Raw genomic sequence first — 22,937 nt, 5'->3', positions numbered from 1 at the left:
GGTGTCTGTAACAGAGTAAAAAACTTCCTGTAAGTTTAGTTGGCTGTGACATGCTGTCATGACTGAGGCAGAAAAACATAGAGAGGAGCGGTGTATCAACAATACAAAATATATTTATAATTGTCCCTCAAAAAACCTTTTGAATAGTATTTTAGGAATTATTTTTGAGAGAGGCTCATACTTCTTTGGGGAACCATTTAAAGCTGTTCTTTTCAATATAAGCATTTCATCATCTCACTGAAGAAAAAATGATTTATTCTCATTTTTAATTTGAAGAATGCCTATAGTACATGGTCACACAGGCAGAACATACTGTATATATTTTCTATGCTTGTTATTTCAGACAGGTTCTGACTGTCTACTCAGGGTGTGAAGAATTGTGTTGTACTCTTATTTTAAATTTATAACCAATGTTCCTGTATTCTCATATTTTCATTTTCACAGCATTTTTATGGTGGTGTTATAACCTGCTATTGCATGAATCTTGGGTAGTTAACTCTACCTACCCAGTGGGTAGTCTATAGGTGCTCCTATAGGTAAAAATGTATGGACAAGGTATTTCCCATACACAACATTGGTGAGCAAAATGATTAAAAGGCCAGTGACTGCAAGAATTCCTTGTCGAAAACACTTTATTGTTATTATTATTATTGAGTTAAATTACGAAATGACCAAACACTGCCATACATATTGCTGTTTTTGTTTGTTTTGAATCATTTTAAACAGTTAAAGCATTTGGAAAAAAAGAAGAAATAGATTTCAAAAACAGAGGACGTACAGTAGATGACAGTAGAACTCTTAAGATGATGGCTTTCCTACGTGTTTCTAGGGGATTCAAAAGACTTGAACAGACAAAGCACACTCCCACAATTACTTTTTGGTATCTTTTTTCTTGGGCGGCATTTCCTCACAATTCATGATGGGAAATAAATGCTATCATGCGATACCGTAAGTAACCAGTGAAGATAACTTCAAGACCATCCAAACAAGGGTAAATAAGCAATATGTTCTCCTTCAAGACTAGTCCAACAACAACAACAGCAGCAGCAATGATTTGTTTTTGCACAAAGTCTATTTGCTGCATCCAGCACAACAAAAGTTTTCAGTTCATTTTCTGTCCCGTGATCACATCAAAGGTCATGACTGCACTGACCCTTTAAGGAATGTTTGAAGTAAACAATATGTCTGAAATATTGCAATTCTATCCATTTCAGCGCCTGGTATTCTTAACCCCTTGTCCCATAAACACACATACAAAACAACTAAAAGAGTGTTTTTTTTCTTCTCCCATTTTCGTCAAGACATCCATGTCAGACCAGCTGGAAAGGGTATCTGATTTGTCCCATCAGTCAAAAACTAATTGGAAAGTGCATTGCGTCTGCTGTGGCCACACAAAGGCAGGTTTCAATGTGTTAGTTGACATACAAATTTACCTGCTCACATATTGGTGTTGTCCCTTTTAACAGCATCAGGTAAATAAAGATGAAATTATTACAAAATAATGCAGTCAGTGTTATCATTACCGTTACGGTGTTTTATGTCACGGTTACATCCGAAAAGTACAACCAAACAATTTCAGTACAATTGATATATAGATTGATGTTTTTGGTCTGTACTGACAGTGCTGATGTAAAGCTAATGGAGTGTCTGCTCCGACCTCCATTTCCATTAGTATTGGTGGTTTAAAAAGTTGGTCATTACAACCTCCTTGGTCAAACTGTCTTAGAGAATGACATCATATCAGAAGTAGAAAGGTTCATTTGTCCAGCCTTCCAGCCCCCAATGTGTCCTCCTTAACATGGTCATTGATCAACCACCACACAAAAGAGAAATTCCTGACATCAATGTAAATCGCAACAAACTGGTCAAAAACGCTTAAAAAAAGTTCAGGTACATTACTGAGGAAAACACAACAATACAATGGCAATTGAAACTATGCTCAATATTTAGGAGTAGAGTGTTTTGAGGACCTAGGCAATGAATACAAATTGGCTCTTTTCCTTTTAGACACTGAGGCTTTGCAGCCCACCCAGTGAACAGTGTTGCTGTTCTACAGGCAGATCAGGAGATAACAACATCAGAATGCAAGGGCACATGTTTGTAAAACATCAGCACAGGCCATAAATACAAGTAGAGTTGGAAATAAAGTCAGATTTTTATTAGCGCATTAGCACATCCACACACTTTCTGGAATCTCCCAAAACAGTTTCTTGGATAGGGAGAAGAAAAAGAATAAGAAAAATGTCTGTTTTTTAAATCACTCCATTGACCGTCCTTCAAACAGGAGGTATGTCAAGAAATGCTCATCTCTGACTCTCATTTAGTTATTTATTGATTAATCGTTGCAGACTGCAACATTGGCAAGATGGCTTTAATGTTGATCTAAAAATATGTCTCCCTTTCCACAGTTTCCTCATAGGACTGCTTCTTGCTGGCATCTCTCACCTCCATGTCATCTGTTCATTGTTCAACAACCAAATCGATTTGCTGGAGTTGAAATGAAAAGAGGGACTGGCTGGCGCAACACACTTTTAGTATAAAGAAAAAGAAAATCACACTGAAGCTTACGAGGGAAAACAAGTGGCGCTAGCCCTTGAGAGTTCCTGGTGTGGAGGAAATAGCTCGTGGTCGGCCTGGTCCAGGCTTGAGTGTGATTTTGTCATCCCAGCTGGCGGTTAACTGGCCCTGCTCAGAGGGCCAGGAGGGTGGGCGAGTTGAGGGAGTCTGAGGACTGATCCCCGCTGCTGCTGCTGCGCCGGTGGGCCTTGGAGCAGGACTCGGAGGAAGACGACGGGCTCTCTGGCTCCAGCATACTGGGGTAGGTGAAGATGAGGCTGGGGGCGCTGGGGGTGGAGGCAGGTGTGGAGGCTGCCACAACCGGGGTGTTGAGGCTGTCGCTGTCACAGTAGATCCCGCCATTCCCACCCAGACAAATGGGCTTAATGACGGAGCGCTTGCCGTCCACGTCGTCCTCAAGCGGTTCTTGCTTCACCACCACAGGGTTGACAGGGCCTCGGGGGCCGAGGCTGTTGCGCATGGTCAGTGGGAGTGGAGCACACTGTTGCTGCTGGTGGTGGTGGTGGTGGCTGCTCTGGTGGCGATCGTCAGGGGGCAGCTTACACACAGGGTTGTGGGCCACCAGCATGAACTCCAACTTGTCCTTCTCCTTCTGCAGCGTCTCGATCTCTTTCTGTAAATCAGCTTTCTCTTCCTCCAGCTCTTCGGTCTCCTGGAACACAAAAACAAACAAAGCAACCATTAAAGTATTTCCTATTCAGCATCTGAGGGATTCCTATTCCGCTCAATTACAATGGTGGTGTTTGGAATTAGTTTGTTGCATCACCTAAAATAACCACAAGAGGGCAGTGTTCACCAAAATACATTTTCCAAACTTCTGCACCTAACACTTCCGTTAAAAGATTTCCCAGGAAAAGAATCAAGATACCGCGAAAAGGCAGTAAATAATCATGTTGGCTATACTGCCCTAAACCTATATTTGTTAGACTACCTGACATTCATGTACTACCATCATCACAATTCTAAAATAAATTTGTGCACCAACTTTCGCAACAACTGAGAAACGTTTTTTTTTTTGCTGTTGTGAGGACCTACATGATTGAACACGCAAGCACAGCTTGTTTCGAGTGTGAAGTGATTTGTCATGATGTGTCATGACCCCAGGAGACATAGACAGACCCTTAGAAGTCTGAAGTCACTAGACGGTGCAGGCAGATAAACAGAGATAAGTAACAGGCTTCTCTGATAACCTTCATACTTGATGCAAAGGTATGAGGAAGTAGGAAACAAAGTAGCAAATAGCAGACCCCCCCCCCCCTTCCCCAAAATAAGGAGTAGCAGAGTGAGAATGAATGAAGGAAGTAAGGAAAGACAGAAGGAAAGAGAAACAGATAAGAAAGGGAGATTCAAGTTCAGAAAAATACAGAAAGTGGAAAAGAGAAGTTACCTTTGAAGGTTGGAATATAGCGCTTCCTTATTTGGTCATTCAACCAAGAGTGGTGTGTGGTAGGGATGGGAAGGGCATTTTAGCTACAAGTAGTTTGGCAGAGTCGCAAGGGTGTGGTCATGAAGTAGTCAAAACTGTGTTGGCCATCCCCCCATTTACAGACTCCACCCACTGTTTTGGGGAAACAGACATGTCCTAACCCTTTAGGGAGGTCAGCTAACGTTAGCTTGCCAATGTTCTTATTGTAATCTACAGTATATACTGGAGGCACAGTACTTGCCTGAGAGGCTCAGATTTTGTATTTAATAGCACAAATAGATTAAGGCAATGGATGTGTACTGTTATTAGATGTGCACTCCACGACAACAACGTTTTGCACAATTTGTTGTTATTTGAAAACTTTCTAAGTTCAAGAAAAAAGTATAGTATAAATGGCGGTTCTTCAAATGTATGATGTGACGCCAACCCTGACTACTGTCCCTTGAGTCGGTCGTGTACTTCCAAAATCTTTGAATGTAAACAGTTAAGACGCCTGTGCTACTAAAACTTCCATGAAAATAAGTACACAGGGGATTTATTAGAAATGAAACATGCAGAGGAAAATGAATTTGTGGCCTTTCCGCGAGAACTTGATAAAGCAATTGATTTAGCATGAATACAATTCTCAAACACATTTTCGGTATCGCCTACACAAACTGGTAATTTGCTGCGGGATTTGTTCGTCTGAAGAGAACAATCCCCAGAACACGTTTCTCTCCATTTCCCAATATACAAGAAAAGCATTGTTACCAGGACTTGACTATGTGGTTTACTTATGCAACAAGGCACCAGGGGGTGTGGTATATGGCCAATATATCACAGCTACGGGCTGTACTTATCAACTCTGTGTAATATTGGCTATATACCACAAACCCTGGTTTGCCTTATTGCAATTATAACTGGTTACCTAATAAATAAATAAAATGTCATGCTTGTTTTATAGGGTCTCACAACCAACGCTTTCAGCTAATCGACATTCAGAGGTTGGAACCATTGTTTTTATAATAAGAGATGAGAGATACAGCCCCCACTTTATAAACAATCTCCCAAACATAATGACAGTTGCCTGCAGCTCATTCCTTTCCGTTTTTTTGTTGGGGGGGGGGGGGGGGGGGGCTGACAGTTGCACCATCAGTGTAATTGAGCTAATGAGTTCAATTAGTGCTGTCTGCTTGACAGGGAGGGCCCAGCCGTGCACGTCTACAGCCGTCTAACCACAGAATATTAAGTCTGTCAGTGCTATTAGCTAATGTCTTGCTGAAGACCTAGAAAAACTGGTAATGCAAGGTTCCTGTTTGAGGTCAACACATAAATCTTTGCAATGCTGTTTGAGAAGTGTTAGTGAACTTTGCTGAATGTCACTCTGTACACGGGAATACATTGTTTCTATGCTTTTTCAATTTCTAGGGTTTTTGTTGGGACAGAAAACGCTCAAAATGAAAAACTAAGTATGGAAAGACAAAGTCTCTGGAACTTTAATACAGAACAGGTTTTATAACTGGGTGTTTGTGTGGCGCTAAGGAGACAACAACACACTCACTCCTTGCAGCATCTCAGTTAGCTCCCGTCTGCGATTGCGGCACTTAGCGGCCGCCAGTTTGTTTCTCTCACGCCTCACCCTCCTCTTCTCCTCTTCCTCAGGAGTAAGCTAGAAGAAAAAAAGAACGCACCAAATGACATATCATTCAAATATATGCTAAAGACTTACATAAGACAACACATGGCTCTAAACATGAGAGCGATCAGCTTCAACATCGCTCCAATTCCTCACATCTTGACCACGGTGATATCAAAACTCACTTTCAAGAATTTGAAAAGTTAAAAGACAATATACTAGTGCTCTCCACACCCAGACAAAAGTCCCCTTTGAAAACGTTGCGGTTCTCACCTGCTCATCCCTTCTGCGCCGCCCCCGTGTGTCCCCAATGGAGCGTATAACACCCGGGCGGGCGAGGGCGGTGTGCCCCAGGAGCCCCGGGCCGTTGGAGAGGTGGTGGCCATAAGGGTGGGAGCGCGAGTACGGGTTTGACATGGAAGTGATGACTGTGGGCTGCACCATCCACTGCAGGTCCTGGCTCGTCGTAATGGCGTTTATCGTTGGGATGAAGGCACTGCTGGAGCCAGGCATGTCGACCCGGTATTTCTAGATCCAGGAAAGGTAGCAAAGAAAAAAGGGAGGCGTGCGTAGGGAGAGCAAGAGGGCGGAGAGCAAGATAAATTGTTAAGAGAGTGTTTCGAAGATTACTGTTGGGGAAGAGGTTTTGCATCACATTTACATTTGTAGTCATTTAGAACACAACCATACACAGCATTGACCTTAAGACAGCTTGGTGGGACGGCCACACAACCCAGCCGCTGCCTGTTACTCGATGAAGTAGCTACGAGCAAACTCTAGGGACAGACCCATTAAAGTGGTGTCAGGTCAAAAGGGTTAATGTTTATCACACCTCAATAACCGATCATTTATTTTTCAATTACGTTGTTCACTCTAATGTTGTTCATTTATCTCAAGAGTTACAACCGGAAGAACAATAACCTGACTGTATTTTATACCGCTCGACTTCTTTCTGTCACAGAGTCGTATACCTTAACCCCCCGTGTACAGGCGTACCGGCCGCTGAACTACCTGTCATAATATATAATATCAACTGCTATCCAACTTACATTCATGTGCGAGTGCATTTGGTCATACCCACACATCCTCTGCTGTACAGCCTAGTAATGAATCACAGACTTCACACAAACACCGTCTAGATTCACCCGCTTAACCCCCGGAGTTGCACAGTCAGTGACACATTCACTGAATCACATGGGGAAAGCCCGGTTCTGTTGCTGCGGCCATCCTGCTACGGCAGTGGGGGACGGAGAGCTTTTCTTGGGTCAACCCGTAAGTAATATGGAGAGCAACATGGTGCGGAGTGGTACATCTCTTTGTTAAAACACCATCCAAGGGAAAGGTGTAACAACTTCTTGTCAGAAAAAAAGGCTAATGATGAGGGTTGGTAGATTTGTCACTGGATAAAACAGCAATCCCCGTATGCACACCGCTACATGTGTAGCCTAACAATTATTTACGAATCAAATAGATGAGACCTCAAGTTACTTAAGTATCATAGGCCTTCCTATTACCCTCAACTGCAATCAAATAACCTCACAGAAGTTACCATCCTTAAAGCAAAAATACATACATTTGCTAATAAAAACTGCTTAGACTGGCTAAGCTGATAATATTGGTGGTCATGCTAGAAGCCTCTTATGATGCTGCTGTAGGTTTGGGTGCCTTATATGTTGGTTTTAGCGGGTCTACCAGAATCAGTAATGTATTTTACCAGCTTATCCAGAATCAAACCATCACTGCTTGGCACTGGCAAGCAACAGACGAATGGCTTTACCATCTAAAACCAGTTCAGATCATCTTGGAATTTCTTTTTTTTTTCCTGGCAGAAGCCCTCCTCATGCACTTTTATAATGGTAGGACAGTTTCAATGGTTTAATCGACCTCAAGACAAGTATATGACACCAGGGGGCATGTCTCAAATCGTCCATGGACACTTAATTAACCAGGGAAAACGTGAGTGATGTGTATCATCAGCTAGCCATACAGTACTATAGAAATTAAACAGTGAACATGAAACCAACAACTGGCAACGTTTTATACTGTCCTAAATCTTCAGAGGTACAATTAATACATTTTCCTGCTTGTGTTGTTGAGTCATGTTTGGGATATGTTCAGCACGTGCATACAATGGTCATTTCCAGTAAGGCGGGAAGCCCATGGGCTAGAGAGGAAAGCCAGGTCCCCCACCAATACATTCCAGAAGTGAGGCAACAGTAAAAATTCCATTGCATTCATAAATCTCAGGGGCCGGTAACTAACGATAAGAAAAGGACTAATGATAAGGAAATGTAATAAATGAGAATGGTGACGGTAAATGATTCTAATGTTGCCAGTGCCACAATAAAACAAATATATGTAGGCCTATTGTTAGGGCGATATAAAACACTTCAAGGAAGTTTTTTTTTGCAGACGTTGTAGATTAATTGACTATGACTACATTCAAATCGGTGCAGGTACCTAAACACCAATGCTATTTTTATAACATGTATTTATAGACACTTTCCACAATTCCAGATCTTTGGTCAAAATGAAATGAGTCGCCTACGAGTTTCCCGGTCCAGATAGGCTATTTGTGTGTTGCCTTTCCGAGGTAATCACGTCAGTAGTGTCTGTGCCGGTAAACAGCACCACATTCTTTCCCGGATTCTGGCTCTACACTTACACAGCGGGACTTGGCCATTGCTGTAAAGAGAAAAATCCCAGCCTTCTTAAACAAATAGAATAGCTGTCCTCCGGTCCCGGAAAACTAAAGGATGATGTAAACTTCCAGGAACTTTTCCCCGCATAATACTGTAAACCATTCCAAGGAAGAGAGCACCAATGGCACAGTGTCAAATCGGGAGCAAATAAGGGAAGGCTGATCTCGACATTGATTTAAAGCACACTGTCATAATTTATTTCAAAATACCAACATAACAGTAAAATGACACTGACGATGCATTATATTTAAACAGAAAAACGGTGCCATAAAGCAAACAAATTATGACAAAATCATACTGTGGTCGTAATCTGTCATAAACAGGCAAACAAAATGAGTCTCACATATTTTGCCCCTGAGGCTCGAGATCTGAACATATAATGCATTATATGAAGATCCATTATAAGGTCTAAGCAAGACTAACATGATGATTCCTGGCGCACTTAATTCTTTCTTCATTTGCAACAAGTATGCCCACTGCGGGTTGTAAATGTTATAGACCTACTGCCAAAATACCAAAAGAATAAAAACAACCAAGTCATGTCTTGCTTGCCTTCATAAAACAAATCGATATCCCTTCTTAACATTAAAAGCTAATCTTTGACGGGATTAGGGCTATTGTAAGGGGACATGAGCAGTGGAACGCTGATATGGTTGTAGCTTAATGATAGCCACTACACACGACGCTGGATGCAGGAGCAGGTTAAAAACATATAATTACTACAGGACATCTAAAGCAAATTCCAATCCCGAGGTCTCCAAATTATCCAACCCTCACAGGTCGCATTCCGAGACGCTTCATAAACGTTTTAACCCGCCATTAACAAGTCACGCGAACATCTGCCAGTGCGTGATGGTGCCCTTCTGCAGCACACAAACAACCTCCAAGCTATGGGTCGATGCGTTCCCTTTGGCGTAGCAGCACCGACTGGTTGTCCATGTTGTAGACAGCGCGAACCACCACTAAATGACGCTATAGGACTTGTTGCAGAACTTCTATCCAGTGCAGAGCCCCTGTCTAGATTCCTGGTTAGACTATTTCGGTTTTAACACCAGCAGGTCATAGACATATTAACCAAAAAAGCACTATGAAGGATTGTAAGAATCAGTGCGTGTTTGTTGCCAGTCCTAATCCAGTTATGGGCATGAATGAATCCCTTTTCCAGTGCGGAAGGAAAAATGTCGCCCTTTTGTTTACCCACTCTATGACTTGATCCAATAATACCAAATGTCCCCCGCACTCGTATTTAAATTCGAATATTGTAGGAGAAATGTAGACAGCAGTCAGCATTGACCAACAACATAAAGCTGCGCAGTTTGGTGTGTTAACGCATACCACTTATGCCTCCGCGGTTCACATGGTTATACTATATTTGTATGTCTAGCACATTATTTGTGGACAACTTTTAAACGTTTAATTTTCCGGTAACAACATATTTTTCATTAAAAACGTCCACTGTCATTCAAGTACAGAGTTCCATAGAAACACATTTCTTGGATATAGCAATATATATAATCGCTTAACTTTAACCATATTGGTATGGAATATGTGATATTATCACAGCTGCGCTGTCTCCAAAACGACAATATTATAGTTTGGATACACATTTCCCATATAGGATACATCGAATATAAGCAGCCTAATACTCAATAACCGATAAAGGGTTACTTCAATAGCTACGCATGAAGTTATCAAAATAACATCTAAAAGTGCAGAGTTCACATTGTTTCAGAAAACTGCAAATTGACGAAAGTAAACATGTTAACACGTTTAAGAGAGAACACAGAATATACGATGTTCACTGTATTTCGTTGGTTACCTGGTAGTTTGAGGTAGAGATCGGACTGCCGATCGTACTGCTGCCGCTCGTGAATGACTCTGGCTGTGCCGGAGAAGTGCTGCTGCCGCGGGACGAGGTGTCGTAGTTCACGGAGTAGTCCTGGTACATGATCCAGGAAAGAGTAAGATTTCACTAGATGATATGAGCTCCGACGCTCTTAAAAAATCCTCTCACAGTGGAATCCTTGCTTGTGTGCTGAAAGTGGACCAGGTTGGAAAGTGACCAACTTGAACGCAATAACCATCGGATATCCAGATTTTGTTCCTTCTAACAGCGTATTAGTGCCATAAATCCAGTCCCTTCGAAATCAAATTATTTAATGCAAATATCAAGAATTAAAGGTGAAATTACGTTTCTTTTTTTTGCTCTCCAAAATATGTATGCCCTTGTTGAGAATAACTTCTGCTATGGTTACAGGCTAACCAATTGCCACTGCTGTAGCCTATTCAGGTATGCTAAAAGAGCTAACTTCAAAAATAAAAGTCAGTAGGGCACCTACTTTTGCAGTCAATCCAGAGTAGTTCTCGGTGAATAGACCTGTTTTGCGGGTGAGTCACAGAGAGGCTTTAAATTAGCTTTCCACCTCAACCAATTCAACAGAATCCCTTCAATGAGACACTTTATTTCAGCTTTCCGCTGTCCCCCTGGAACAGTTCTATATTTCTTTTTTCTATCCCTTCACCACACTTCCTAAGATGACTCACTTCAATGGCACTACGAAGATCTGCAACCGCTTATCAACGCCAACAAGTCCCGGTCACGTCACTGTCTCTGGGCGTAGTCACCTCACTTGGGGAGGGGTTATCACACCGAAGACTGTAAAAATAAGCACACAGTATCGTTAATTAGTTTTACTGTCATTTATAAAATATAGCTCATGTACTTAGTTATTGTACATGTTTACATATTTTTTTTAATTATCAGGTTGACGCTGATGAAGGGCAATCTCTATATTTACAGTTTGTCTGATTTGGTACTGTCCATTGACGCATGTTTCCCAAAATGGGCAGTTGCGTCAGAGTACACGCGTGTGGGTTTCCTAGGTAAAGGCACGTCAGAGACTGGAGGGATTCCCTCCCCTCCCTCTCGGCTCTTTATCCTTTCGAGCTCCGAGCGTTATTCGAGTCTCTAAAGACGCATATAGTAAGTATACAGTTAATGAAGATGTGCATATCCTACATTTTGCAGTCATTGTGGTTTTATATTCCATCTCGTGATTATTCAAATTTTGTGCGGGTTTTTAGTTTTTACACAGAAGATCAAAAGAAAAAATAAGATAGAAATACAGAGCGAGACAGATTCAGAGATATTACACCTACATATTGGAAGTTAACACCTTTGTTTCTTGGAAGGCAACTTCTAATAATGCCGGCGACGTAGCCGTAGAAACAGACAGATGACGCTCAGCCAGCAGCAAAGATATGAAATTGCAGTAACACTCACTCCTCATACAGCAGATCGAACTAAAGTAGTGGACCAATGTCAACAGCAGAACATTTATCCGGCACATGCTAATTCTGTTGATTATTCTGTTCATAATATTTTTATGGAATATGTCTCTATATTGGATATTTTCCCATTGGACACCTGACACAAAACAGGAGTGGATAATGTTTGTTACAAAATATATATTCCATAGCTACAGTAAAGGATGCTAAATTTGTGATATTTTTTGAAAGCTGTTTCACCAGGGCATAGAGCCCAGAATATGCCACGTAGAACCTACTAAATGTCGAATTAACTGCAATCCGATCTTATATGGTTCCTATTTTTGTAATGGGAAATAATGCGCGCTATAAGAGTGTTATACACGCCTTCTTGCCAAGATAGTATATTTAAGATATAAAGGACTGCAATCATCAAACAATAATGCAACTAGTCTAGGGAACATTCAAAACAAGAACAAGGATGTGGCTCAAATGATGACAGATTAAGGAACCAAAAAATATTGTGAGATTCTTCAAAGTGACCTTTGTGTCGCCTCTGACCTACGGTTAGAGTTTGTACGCAATGGTGCGTTGTCAGTTGTCACTGTTTCCAGAGTGGTCGTGTATTGTGTCACTGCAAAAGAGGAATGAAAGCCAACCTCTTTCGAAATGCATGAAAGGTACCGGCTACAATGTGGCTAAAGATTATTAGAAAATGGAAATCGAGTTCCCTTGTTTTCCTAATTCCTAGGTGTTAAAGTATATGGCATTATGATTAGCGCAACTATCCATCGTGTATGTGGACTAGATCACTTTGGGATTTTAATAGGGATGTAGGCTACACATAATCGTCCTCTCAAGATCAAATCTGTGTTTTATCATCCAACATTTAAGTGTGGGAAAATTTACTTGATATTGCACTAGCTACGTATTACTTATATAGAAAGATCTGCTCTGAATTGAGTGCATGACCTGAACTGCAATTATGTTAAATAAATAACATTAAACATCGGCCCTTTTATTCTGTGTACGAGTTCCATGTGTACACGAATTCATCAACATCAATGTCTGGAATACTTGGTACGATAAGAATGACAAGCAAATAAAGCAAAATCAGGTCCATGGATCATCTACTAAAACGTATAAAATAAACCGCCTCTGTGAAGCTTAAGCGATACGGTCATGTTGACTTAGACCTGCCTATCATAACCTTGAGAAAATCTGTAGCACACATGGCTGTAGCTGAGATGCAAGAGACACACATATATATAAATACATATATATATATACACATATGTATATATATATATATATATATATATATATATATACACACATACATATAAGATATAAATGAGAAAAGCGTCCCTATACACTCAGGATAAATGTAGTTTAAAATAAAAATTTGATTCGGTCATTAAACCTTCAACAGAGCAAAATGTTTTTATTGTTGTTTCAGAAAACACAGTTGTGCAAATGTGTTTTCCGAAAGTTGTTTCAGAAACACATTTGCACAACTGTTTGGGTTCGTGATTTGCTATATGATGCACACAACTGGTTGGTAGGCTAATTAAAAAAAAAAAAATCTTTGTTTCTTAATCGTATTGGATGAAAATGGAACATGTGCAGTGCTGTAAAGAACCATTCTATAAATATCTATAAAGAACAAATAAAAAAGGTTTTTTATTAGCAAAGGATATAAAAAGTTTTGTTTGTTGGAAATTCATGGAGAAGTTCTTTGAAATAACCAGAGGTTTGTTATTCTGGTTTGCCATGTTATAATGATACATTTCCATGTGTTATTGTTATCGTAATCAACAAGTTGAATAGAGTAAGATAAATCTGGAATGGCTGGAAGTCAATAAGGAGACAGTTGGGAATGGATTCATTAAGGCAACTGTTCTCAACTGACAGCTAATACAAAACAAATAAATAATGGATGGGTGGCGATCTGGCATTTCTGTGCTCTTTACTTCTGTGCTCTTTACTACATTTTTTCCATAAGGGTTAGTCTTGCCATCCCTTTAGGGGATTCATCATTTTGATTCCAGGTGGAACTATAGTGTTTTGGGTTTTACCTGGTTCTTTAAGGGTATTGGTTGTTCATTTCCCTTACGTTTTAATACTAATTTACAAAAACAAAACCCAATTTGTGAACTGCAAAGTATCATCGAAGAGTTCAAAAGGTTATCTGAGTCATTTTGGTTCTGAATAGAATTCTCACCCTTCCCAAACTAAGTGTACTGTAGGCCACAATCAGGTTGTGTGGGTGATAAATCATGATCCCTCCTCAAGCGAGAAAAGAATGATCAAGCAAATTATGTGCCATAATAACAATCTATCAGCGCTGGGCATGGCAGAGTGGAAGAAGCAGATATCTTTTCATAATCATAATATATAAACGATTTCCTTGTTGTGCATGGGACGCTTTTTTCAGGTGATAGGATAATGACCAAGAGCCAACAGCTTGTAGAGCGGTTAGTCGGTAAGTGGCGGTGCTTTGGTGACGTCAGGCAACGCTGATGGAGAGAGGATTATGAAAGCATTGATGTAAGAGAGATATCTTTCACCCATCTCCTCATAACATTACCACACTGCTACTACACATTACTACACTACTACTACACATTACTACACTGACATGGAAGGATTCAGAAGAGTGTAAATCATCACTTTTAACACTAAAGAGGTTTTCGTATTAGCACATATTTGTATGGTGAATCGGCATGGAAACACACACTACGTCTGTCCACATCAATGCTATTCTTGGTTTGTAGACTCAGCATAATTATAGTTTCATAATTATAGTTTCAGTGTAATATTTGGTAATATTAGAAACACTAAATCATGTGGGTATTTCATAATTAGGTGCATTGCTTACAGTGCTTTTATATGCTTATTAGTGTAATGACATTCACATTGTGTACACTATTTATAGTGTATAGTTTGTTAATATTTATTAATTAATGTAACCATACACTCTTACCACATCATTTTATTATGGGCTCTACCCACTGGTGTACCGGAGACCACCGCAGCCCATGCTTTGCGGGAAGGCCCACAAGGTGTTAGGGGGCTCATGCACACATTGGGTAGCTAGCGCATATGGTAGCATGTCATTACCATCATGAGGTCGGCGGGGTCAAACTCTATTGAAGGACCCACCTAACATGGCTAAACCTTGTTCTTAGTGGTTTTATCTCCACCAACAGCTGGCAAACAAGGGAAACAAAGCTCAGGTACCAGTATGAATACATTCAGGATCAATGTTGACCATAAACCTCTAAATAACAACCACTGTCTGCTGGTTAAAGACTCAGTGGTTTGCAATGTTCATCCATATCGTGTAGCTTTATTGTGCTTATGTGTATTTCAGCAGCATATCATCATTATAATAATAATAACAGCACACCAGATAAATACAGATAAATGGGGCCAATACTGGAACTTGAAGACAGAGTTTGGTAATGTAACTGTCAAAATGATAAACAATGTTTTGTGTTGTTTGCACGCACTGTGAAACCTGACTGAATTCAAGTTTTGCATTTCAATTTCACTTGGTTGTATGGAACCTAATTAGAAAGAGAGAGACTGTAATTATAAAAGTTGTAAGGATAAAACTGACACTTGGAAAGGCAGAGACAAGAAATGTGTGATTGACCAAACTGTAAACTGAATTGAGTATGGTTACAAAAGTTACATTTCCTTAACAGTAAGCCGTGACAATCAACAAGCATTCAAAGTTTCAGTCAATATGCAGCAAATAAAGTAATTTATGGATGATTTCACAATTTGAGGTAGAAACTGATTTGCATTTCTTCCTCTGTATCATCATTCCTTGCCTTTCCCGCTTCACAAGTTGTTTTGATAGCTGTAATTAACACTCTAACCTGGATAATAGCTCACGTGATCAGGCTAATCTGATCACTCCAAATGCTGTCTATGCACACACGTGTTAAAGTGCTGACTCTGAGGTCAAAGGACCAGTTAGGGAAATAGGCAGCGTGGGCTGTTATTACGGTCATGCGCATGTCGTATTCTTAAAACTTCTTATGATGTAAGCATAGCAGTCTGACACATCTATTACCTATGGAATTCAATAGCCTAGTTGTTCTACTATAATTATAGTATAGATTATTTGACATGTGACCCAAATACTGTCAGTACTGTGAGTACAATTTTCTAACCCACCAGAATTTAGGCAAGAAAACATCATTGTTACAACCTATTGCAATTGGCTCAGTTAAGTGAATTATGCACCTTTGTTGGGGAAATCTACCATATTCTTCATAAATGTTATTAGGCTACATTTCATAGACCATTCCATAGAACCAGTGTTCAACATGACAGCCCATACACGTCAGGAAATTTGCACAGATTCCTACTGGATTCCAATCCAGATTGTTAGACACAGACATTCGTCAATTTTATTTGCTGTTACCTTGGCGACTAATGTAAAGCAGGGAGAAACATAGCAGCACAATACAGCGTTCATGACCTAAAGGGAATGTGCGACACTGAGGAGAAGCAAATCTATTAATTCTGGTGTGCATTTCCTCCCACAGGACCAATCACATACAAGTAAGCAGAAAACAAAAGGACAGTGTTGCTGTCAAACAAAATCCCTCCAGTTGTTGCTATGACGTAGTAATTACTGCAGATTTAGAACGCTTGAGGTAGACATCCAAATTGCTGCTCTAATACTCTGGTTTCCATCCCAACAGCTGTCATTATGATAGGAACTAATTAGAGGTTCAGGTAGAGAGCAAATCAGAAATCCTACACAGTATCTTGGACCCATCAAGCCAAGACCATCCATTGTTTTACACATGATCAAAGCAGGACAATAATTGAAAACCTCATTATGAAGTCTCCTCTCCACCCTCACCAGATCACTGATCTGTTTATTGAGTTATGGGTCATGGGTAGACTTTGATTCAAACAGGTGGTAATAACAGGGATCCCTTTACATTATACTTACGGCTGAGGTGCTAGTAGATCTACCTCTCTGCCTAATTAAATGGTATTTGTGCAGTGGTCAACAAATCCTGCATTCATTATGCCTCGCTCTCCCAATAACTTCAGTATGTCTTCAGTATGTCATTAAGTCTCCAATTGGACACTAGAAACACTAGTGTGAAATCCTCTGGAGAAGACAAATTACACTGGTCAAAAGTGGCAAATTGCCATTGCATAGCAACCACCAAATGTTTGTTTATTGAGGCCGGAAAATCCACCTGGTGACCTGAGAGGGAACTCTATTTAGGCATGGAATACTATGGTTAAACACTTGTCCTTTGTATGTTGACAACTAGCAGGCCATTGTGAAGTTTTTTAAAGATTAGTCGCTATATTCTTTTCTAATTTCAATAAAAGTCTGTAATGAAGCATGAAATGTACCTTCCACTTTAAGATAAAACGGGTCCCAGTTAGAACCATATAATGTAGGGGTTCCACTTTGAAACTACAACTGAAAAACCCTTCATGGTTTTATAAAAAGGCCAGGTGCCAACAAGCTGCAACAACACCATGTGCAAGAGGACATGACTGAGTGAAGAAACCATGTAGTTTAGTTTGAATCCCCAATCTCTACTTTTTTTACTGTAACTTTACAGAGAGTATCAGTTCTTCCTGCTACAATGGAAGGAAGTGCGTCACAAACGCAGCGTACCTCGAAACAAAGAAGAACGGAACGCTGCTCAGGCGAGGCGAAAAACAGAAGAGGGGAAATGTTGGAGTGTGTGGTGGAAGAAGTGAACAAATAGCCGGGGATTGGAGAAGAAAATAACTTGAGTGGTCGGGGGACTTCTGAGTTTGCAACGGAGGAGTCAAATCACCATCTGCAGCAAGGGATAAACAGGACCCCCGCACATCTCTCACCATCACTGGACGTCTCTTTGACTTGTTTTGTTGACTTGAACAAAGACTAATCAAAACAAACACTTACTAGAAACCGACAAAGGAACATGTTAGTTGGCCATCTGACAAGACGTGCTTTAGGTCAGGTTTTTATGCTGCTAGTACTCTACTTGTTTTCACTTCACACTGCTCCAAAACAGGTTGACTCGCATTTTCAGTGGTGCTTTTCAACAGACCCACAACACAATGGGGAAGTTTGTCTCTGTCTGTCAACAAGGTCATCCAGTGCAATTTAGGAGAATGTTGGTCAGAGCAGGGAGACCAGGCCAGACTACTTGGAATGTTAATGGCTTCTGGTCGGAGCACAAGTTGTGCTCCCGTTATTTGACTTCACCAACTGATAACCTTTCTTATGACGTTGTCTGCATTCCTGTCTCTCGGTGACTCCTACACACAAAATGGTGAAGTGCAATGACTTAACTTAAGGGTGATCTACAGTAGATTTGAGAGGATCTAAGAGGAACTGTTGGTTGTCAGGCTAGATCTGTAAAGAAAAGTTATCAACAATAGCCATCTGGGAATCAGGTGTGGCAAAGCAAACACTGTAAAGAGCAAACAGAGGTAGCGAGATAGAGAGAACAAGAGCATCAAAGTGGAAGAAATAGTTTGCGACGCTAAGACAAAACCTCTCTTATGCCATTGAATATTCACACTCAAATGAGGACCAACACCGTTTATAGTCACATTAATAAATTCAGGAATAAATAAATAAATAACTGTTTGTATCCCTGGATTCCTTTTCAATGCTTTAGCGAGATTAAATATATTGGATTTAAGCTTGTATTTCTTAATCTGGAAGAACAGAATCCTGGGTGCTGTGGCATGTATGCCAATAACTGCCTCCAGCTCAGCGTGTTGCTTGTAATCTGTATGGATAGTCCTCATTGTTTTCTCATGTTATATCTGTGCTTTTGATCGTGTTCCCTCATGTACATTTTAAATGGAAGCAAATGAGCAGGCATCTTTGTAATGACTATTCCCACGAGGGCTTTGTGTAGGCGCTAAGAGACAGTCAGCTGGTGAAGACCGAGCGACTGACTTCTCCTGATTGCCCCCGTCTCCTAGACAACAGACTCTCTTCCTCTTGCCTGTCTTCCTGCTACAGCAGAAATCCAAGGGAAGGAAAGAGAGATGAGCGAAAGAGAAGGGAAAAGCGAGGGAGCGGCGGGGGCAGAGTCCTTTCCCGAGGTCTACTCTGGTGCGTTCATTCCTTCCGGCTGGATGGAGACTTAATGCGAGTGTGGAAAAGTGGAAAATGTAATTAGGCTGCCAAGGGGGGTTTGTGTCATTTGGCACGAGCGACACAGCCCCCCCCACCCCCAAGTCCACCACCCATCTACCCTCCCTCACTCTCTCAACACTGGGTTCACTGCAGTCTAACCCTAACCTCCCTTTTTACCAACGGTCATTGGCGGCATGACCTACAGGGCCGGACCGAAGTCAACAGTTTACAGCTGTGCCGTGGCAATGTACTCTGTCGCTAGGAGAGCCTTTTAATGAGCTGCCACTAAGGGTCAGGGTGGTCTGAGGGGCCCATGTCTGTGGATCGGGTTTCCCTTTTTATAGGTGAACAAAACATTGCAAATATTCCTCCCAGCAAATGTACAGGCTCACAACAAAAGGGCTACAGCTTGCCAGCACATTTGATTATCTATATAGACAAAATAGCACGCATCGATACCACCCTATAAAACCAACACCAGTAACTATATGTAAAAAAGAGAATACTGACTTAATTTGTCTTGTTGTTCTGTCAGACAGGAACAACATACCAATTTAATAAGATTATATACGTGGCCATTCCAAGAGTTGACAGGTTTCTGACAACATTTATAGGGTAGTAAAAATCTGAGCTAGTCGTCATGGCTCAAAATGTTATAGTCTGCATATATCACAATACCAAGCAAGAAGCCAATTTCAGTAAATGTAGACAATATTATAATAAAATATGTGTCTCTTAATGTCACTTTAGACCACATTTTGTTGCAACATGAATTCAAAACCATGGTAAAAAAATTCAGATTTTACTTATCACATCTACAGTACTAATAAAACATTTGTTTAGCCTCAGCTAAAGTTGTCAAAGTTGCAGGGATACCTGTCCACACACTATAAAAAGTTACCAACATGCGCATATTTACATCTATTTATTTTGGAGGGTCTTGTCACATTACGTGTACCTGGCTGCCTGCCCGTTCAAGTCCCGGCTGTCACTCCACCTGACAGGTCTATCAGTGTACAAGGCCGATTGGGATGTGTCCTTCAGTCATTGTGACAGCCTGAAACGGCAGCATTGCAATCCAGAGTGACAGCTCCTCAGGTAGGCTTGCCAGAGGAAAAGAGAGAGAAGAGGGAGAGAGAGGAGGGAAAAGGGGAAAGATGTATGACTGCAGAGACAGACGGGCAACAAAACTAACAGGGAAGAATAAGATAAAACAGCATGTTCATCTCTTCGGAAACACATTAAAAAGGTTAACTTAAAGTCAAAATAGTCACTTTTCATTACATTATCTTAAAACTCAACTTAAACCTCCAGTCAAACCTCTCTGCCAAGAAAAACAGTGTCAAGGACTGCCAAATAGGCCTATCCGGCAGATTGAGATAAATCTTCTATGCTGATTGAGCATGTAAAGCCCCTCACCAAATTCCCTGCTAAATAGCAGAGAACCAAACGCTGCATTCCAGACACAAACCACCTGAGGGATGTGCTTTGGAAAATCCATGACACCATAAAATTGAATATTTGTGATCGTCCCCGAGAGGAAGACGGGGTATAATATAAACCAGACACATATCTGCCATCCAACCCATCCAGAACGCCCATGTGAGGGGGAGACAAGAACTGAAAACCTACAAGCTATGGAGCGAAGAGTCCTTTGATCGGCTTAGCCACGCTCTCCTGGCTTCTCATGTTTCGGCTAGGACGAGAGTAATTAGCAATTAACAATCAGGGTTTAATGAGATCCCGTTATTATCTATGCGAGAGGGAAAAATCTGCTGCTTTGACAGTGAATGCATTAGAATATCCCAGCGACTTCAGGATAAAAAAATAACAGAGAAAAGATAGGCCCGAAATCAGTAATTCTCTCAATTCCATGACATCTTTGGGCTACCCCCCACATCCCCCCACCTGAAGAAAAAAAAAAAAAACTCCCTCAGATCAAACGGGCTATAACAAAAGGCCCCAAATCCCCCCACACTCCTCTCTCTCTTTCCCAAATTAGCTAAGCCTCTCAGCTCCATCATCTTCAGCGTGGATTGTATCAATAACACTGCTGCTGCCTACCGCTGAACCCCTCCCAACCAACCCTCTCAATTACACCACTGGAGAGAAGAAAGACAAAAAAAACTCCCATGTGTCCTTCTGAGTTTGTACCCGTTGAAACAAAGTACCTAAGAGTTGGTGACGTTTCTTTTCTCATTTTAAGAGTTAACTTTTACTCAGTTGTTTCAGAGGAATATGTTCAGTAACACAGGACTGAAAAAAAGAAAAAGCGGCCCTATCTGACAGCTTGGTCGTTGACGACGCAGTAAGGGAGAAGGCAGTAAACAACAGGCTAAGGCAGCCATCCCTTGCTTCTCTGTGACATATTCAGGCCTTTCAGATGTTCCCCCGTTTCTCTCTGATTGCCTCCCTGTGTTCATTGCTGTCCTGTCCATTTATCATCTATAGAGATAAGGTGCTGATTCAAGGCGGCAACAAGGATTCTCAATCATTCCCATCTTTTCCCCCTTGCTTGGGTGACTACATTTGTAGAAAACAATAATAAAAGGATGCACTGTATACAAAACCACTGCAGAGTAAAGAACATGAGACGAAGGTGTGGAAAACAAATGTGTTTATATATGATCAGGGTCTCTTGGGTGTGTGTATTAAGGTTAGGCATTGTTGAACAGTTCGGGCTTTAGGAAGGTTCAAAAGATGGTGATGGACTGGTAGGGATTCCTGAGTGTAGGAGAGGTCGCGCAGACACGGTCATGGGAGCACAGACCTAACAATGTGGCCTTATATTTTCTGTATTAGCGCCCCAGTGTTTGAAGTGAGATACTTTAACCTGGTAAGCTGACTGAAAACATTCTAATTTACAGCATCAACCTAGGAGCAATTAGGGTTAACTGTCTTGTGCAGGAATTTCAAAGATTTTTCACCCAGACGATTTGGAGATTTGTTGGAGCAACCTATCAGTTACTGGGGGATGCTCCAACCGCTTGGCTTCCTGCCATCCATGGACTCAGTCTTTGCTTTCAAAAGATAATGTGATAAACTGAGCTGGTGTCAATGATGCAATAAACAAGCCCAGGTTAATCAACTAAGGAACATGCTACTGAGCTTAAGTGATCTTGTTTCACAAAGCCTGTCATTAGCTGAGAGAGATCGGCAGATCCAAGACATTTTAGAAGCTGCTAACAGGGTGTTAAGCAAGAGTAGAATGTCAGTCTAATGTTAATGTAGACAGCTAGACAAATTCCTTGACTTGACTAGGAGACACTTGCTTAGAAAAGTGGACACTTCTTCAGGAAGGAGAAAGAGTGAAGTAGATCAGATTTCAGCTTTGGCTGGAAGGCCTAAACAACTTGCAGGTACAACAAAAGCCAAACCTACTTCTTCAAAACCATCCGATCAGAGTTCACCAAAGGTTAAACTGGCTTTGAATAGTAAAATGATCTGGAGCATCATTTTAAACATCTCTCCAGAGATCCACAGCTAATTATTCCTTCCTTTAATGATTCCGGCCGACTGCCATTGCAACTCTTGAATAAGGCTGGATTAGTGGATTTGGAGTATTAGCAACGAAGTTGGCAGACAGAAGACCTCTGTGCTGTGAGTCAGAGGGTAAAAAAACATAGCTTCAAAAGGTACCTTGAGCAGCACCTTCGTAAGATCATTACGAAGACCATATCCCCATTAACAGGTTTAAAGCATACCAAAGAGAGGCGAGTTCCATGCGGGCAGCAGCAATTTGGAAGTGGAGCCTTTACATGACATGACATCATAGAGCAATAGTTTAAGTTGAAAGAGTTGTTTAGAACCAACTTATAATGTTTACTTTAAAGTGAATCACTCTGAAGACCTTAAAGGTGCTTCACATGGGATTTGTCCCCGACATGGAAAATAGGTGAATTAAAACAACGTAAAGTAATTTGAAGTACATCCCCTGGAAAATAATTGTTATGTATTTGGACGAATATTTGAGCTAAATACCAACCACATAAGTTGATAAGTTACATAATTAAAAAAATAACACTGAAAGAAAACTTTGAAACTATTTACGCAATTATATACAGAAATGTCCTTATACGGAAAATGTTAGTAGACTCTTACGTTAACCATAACATACAACAGCTAAAATTTAAATCAGGTGCTCCAAAAAGGTGCAACACAGGAGGGTCTGGCATTCCATAAAAATGGGAAACTTGGCCATCTGAAGAA

The 22,937-nt window shown here is 40.9% G+C and overlaps 2 protein-coding genes across 2 annotated transcripts in view; both read right to left on the bottom strand.

The window, feature by feature from the left end:
* Nucleotides 1–614: 614 nt before the first annotated feature.
* Nucleotides 615–10,664, bottom strand: fosl2 (FOS like 2, AP-1 transcription factor subunit). Its single transcript, XM_010892363.5, has 4 exons — nt 10,140–10,664; nt 5,892–6,146; nt 5,544–5,651; nt 615–3,229 (listed from the first exon to the last, which is right to left on the bottom strand). The coding sequence occupies exons 1-4, from the start codon at nt 10,266–10,268 to the stop codon at nt 2,690–2,692; spliced, it is 1,032 nt and encodes a 343-aa protein (XP_010890665.2). The 5' UTR covers nt 10,269–10,664; the 3' UTR covers nt 615–2,689.
* babam2 (BRISC and BRCA1 A complex member 2) overlaps nt 10,526–22,937 on the bottom strand; it is a 124,341-nt gene continuing 111,929 nt past the window's right edge. Inside the window, exon 12 of the mRNA XM_020054091.2 lies at nt 10,526–10,976. Within this exon, the coding sequence (XP_019909650.1) occupies nt 10,898–10,976 (79 nt within the window). The 3' untranslated portion in view covers nt 10,526–10,897. The remainder of the gene's footprint in view (nt 10,977–22,937) is intronic.

This window comes from Esox lucius, chromosome 15 (assembly GCF_011004845.1).
Source record: "Esox lucius isolate fEsoLuc1 chromosome 15, fEsoLuc1.pri, whole genome shotgun sequence".
In the NCBI taxonomy this organism is placed as follows: domain Eukaryota; kingdom Metazoa; phylum Chordata; class Actinopteri; order Esociformes; family Esocidae; genus Esox; species Esox lucius.
The sequence above is the reverse complement of the archived record's forward strand: the minus strand, read 5'-3'. Positions and strand labels throughout refer to the sequence as shown.

Coding starts and splice junctions, on each gene's coding strand:
- fosl2 (XM_010892363.5), bottom strand. CDS start 10,268: ATGTACCAGGACTACTCCGTGAACTACGACACCTCGTCCCGCGGCAGC. Junction 6,147..10,139: donor TCTCTACCTCAAACTACCAG/GTAACCAACGAA, acceptor TCCTGGATCTAG/AAATACCGGGTCGACATGCC. Junction 5,652..5,891: donor GGCGCAGAAGGGATGAGCAG/GTGAGAACCGCA, acceptor TTTTTCTTCTAG/CTTACTCCTGAGGAAGAGGA.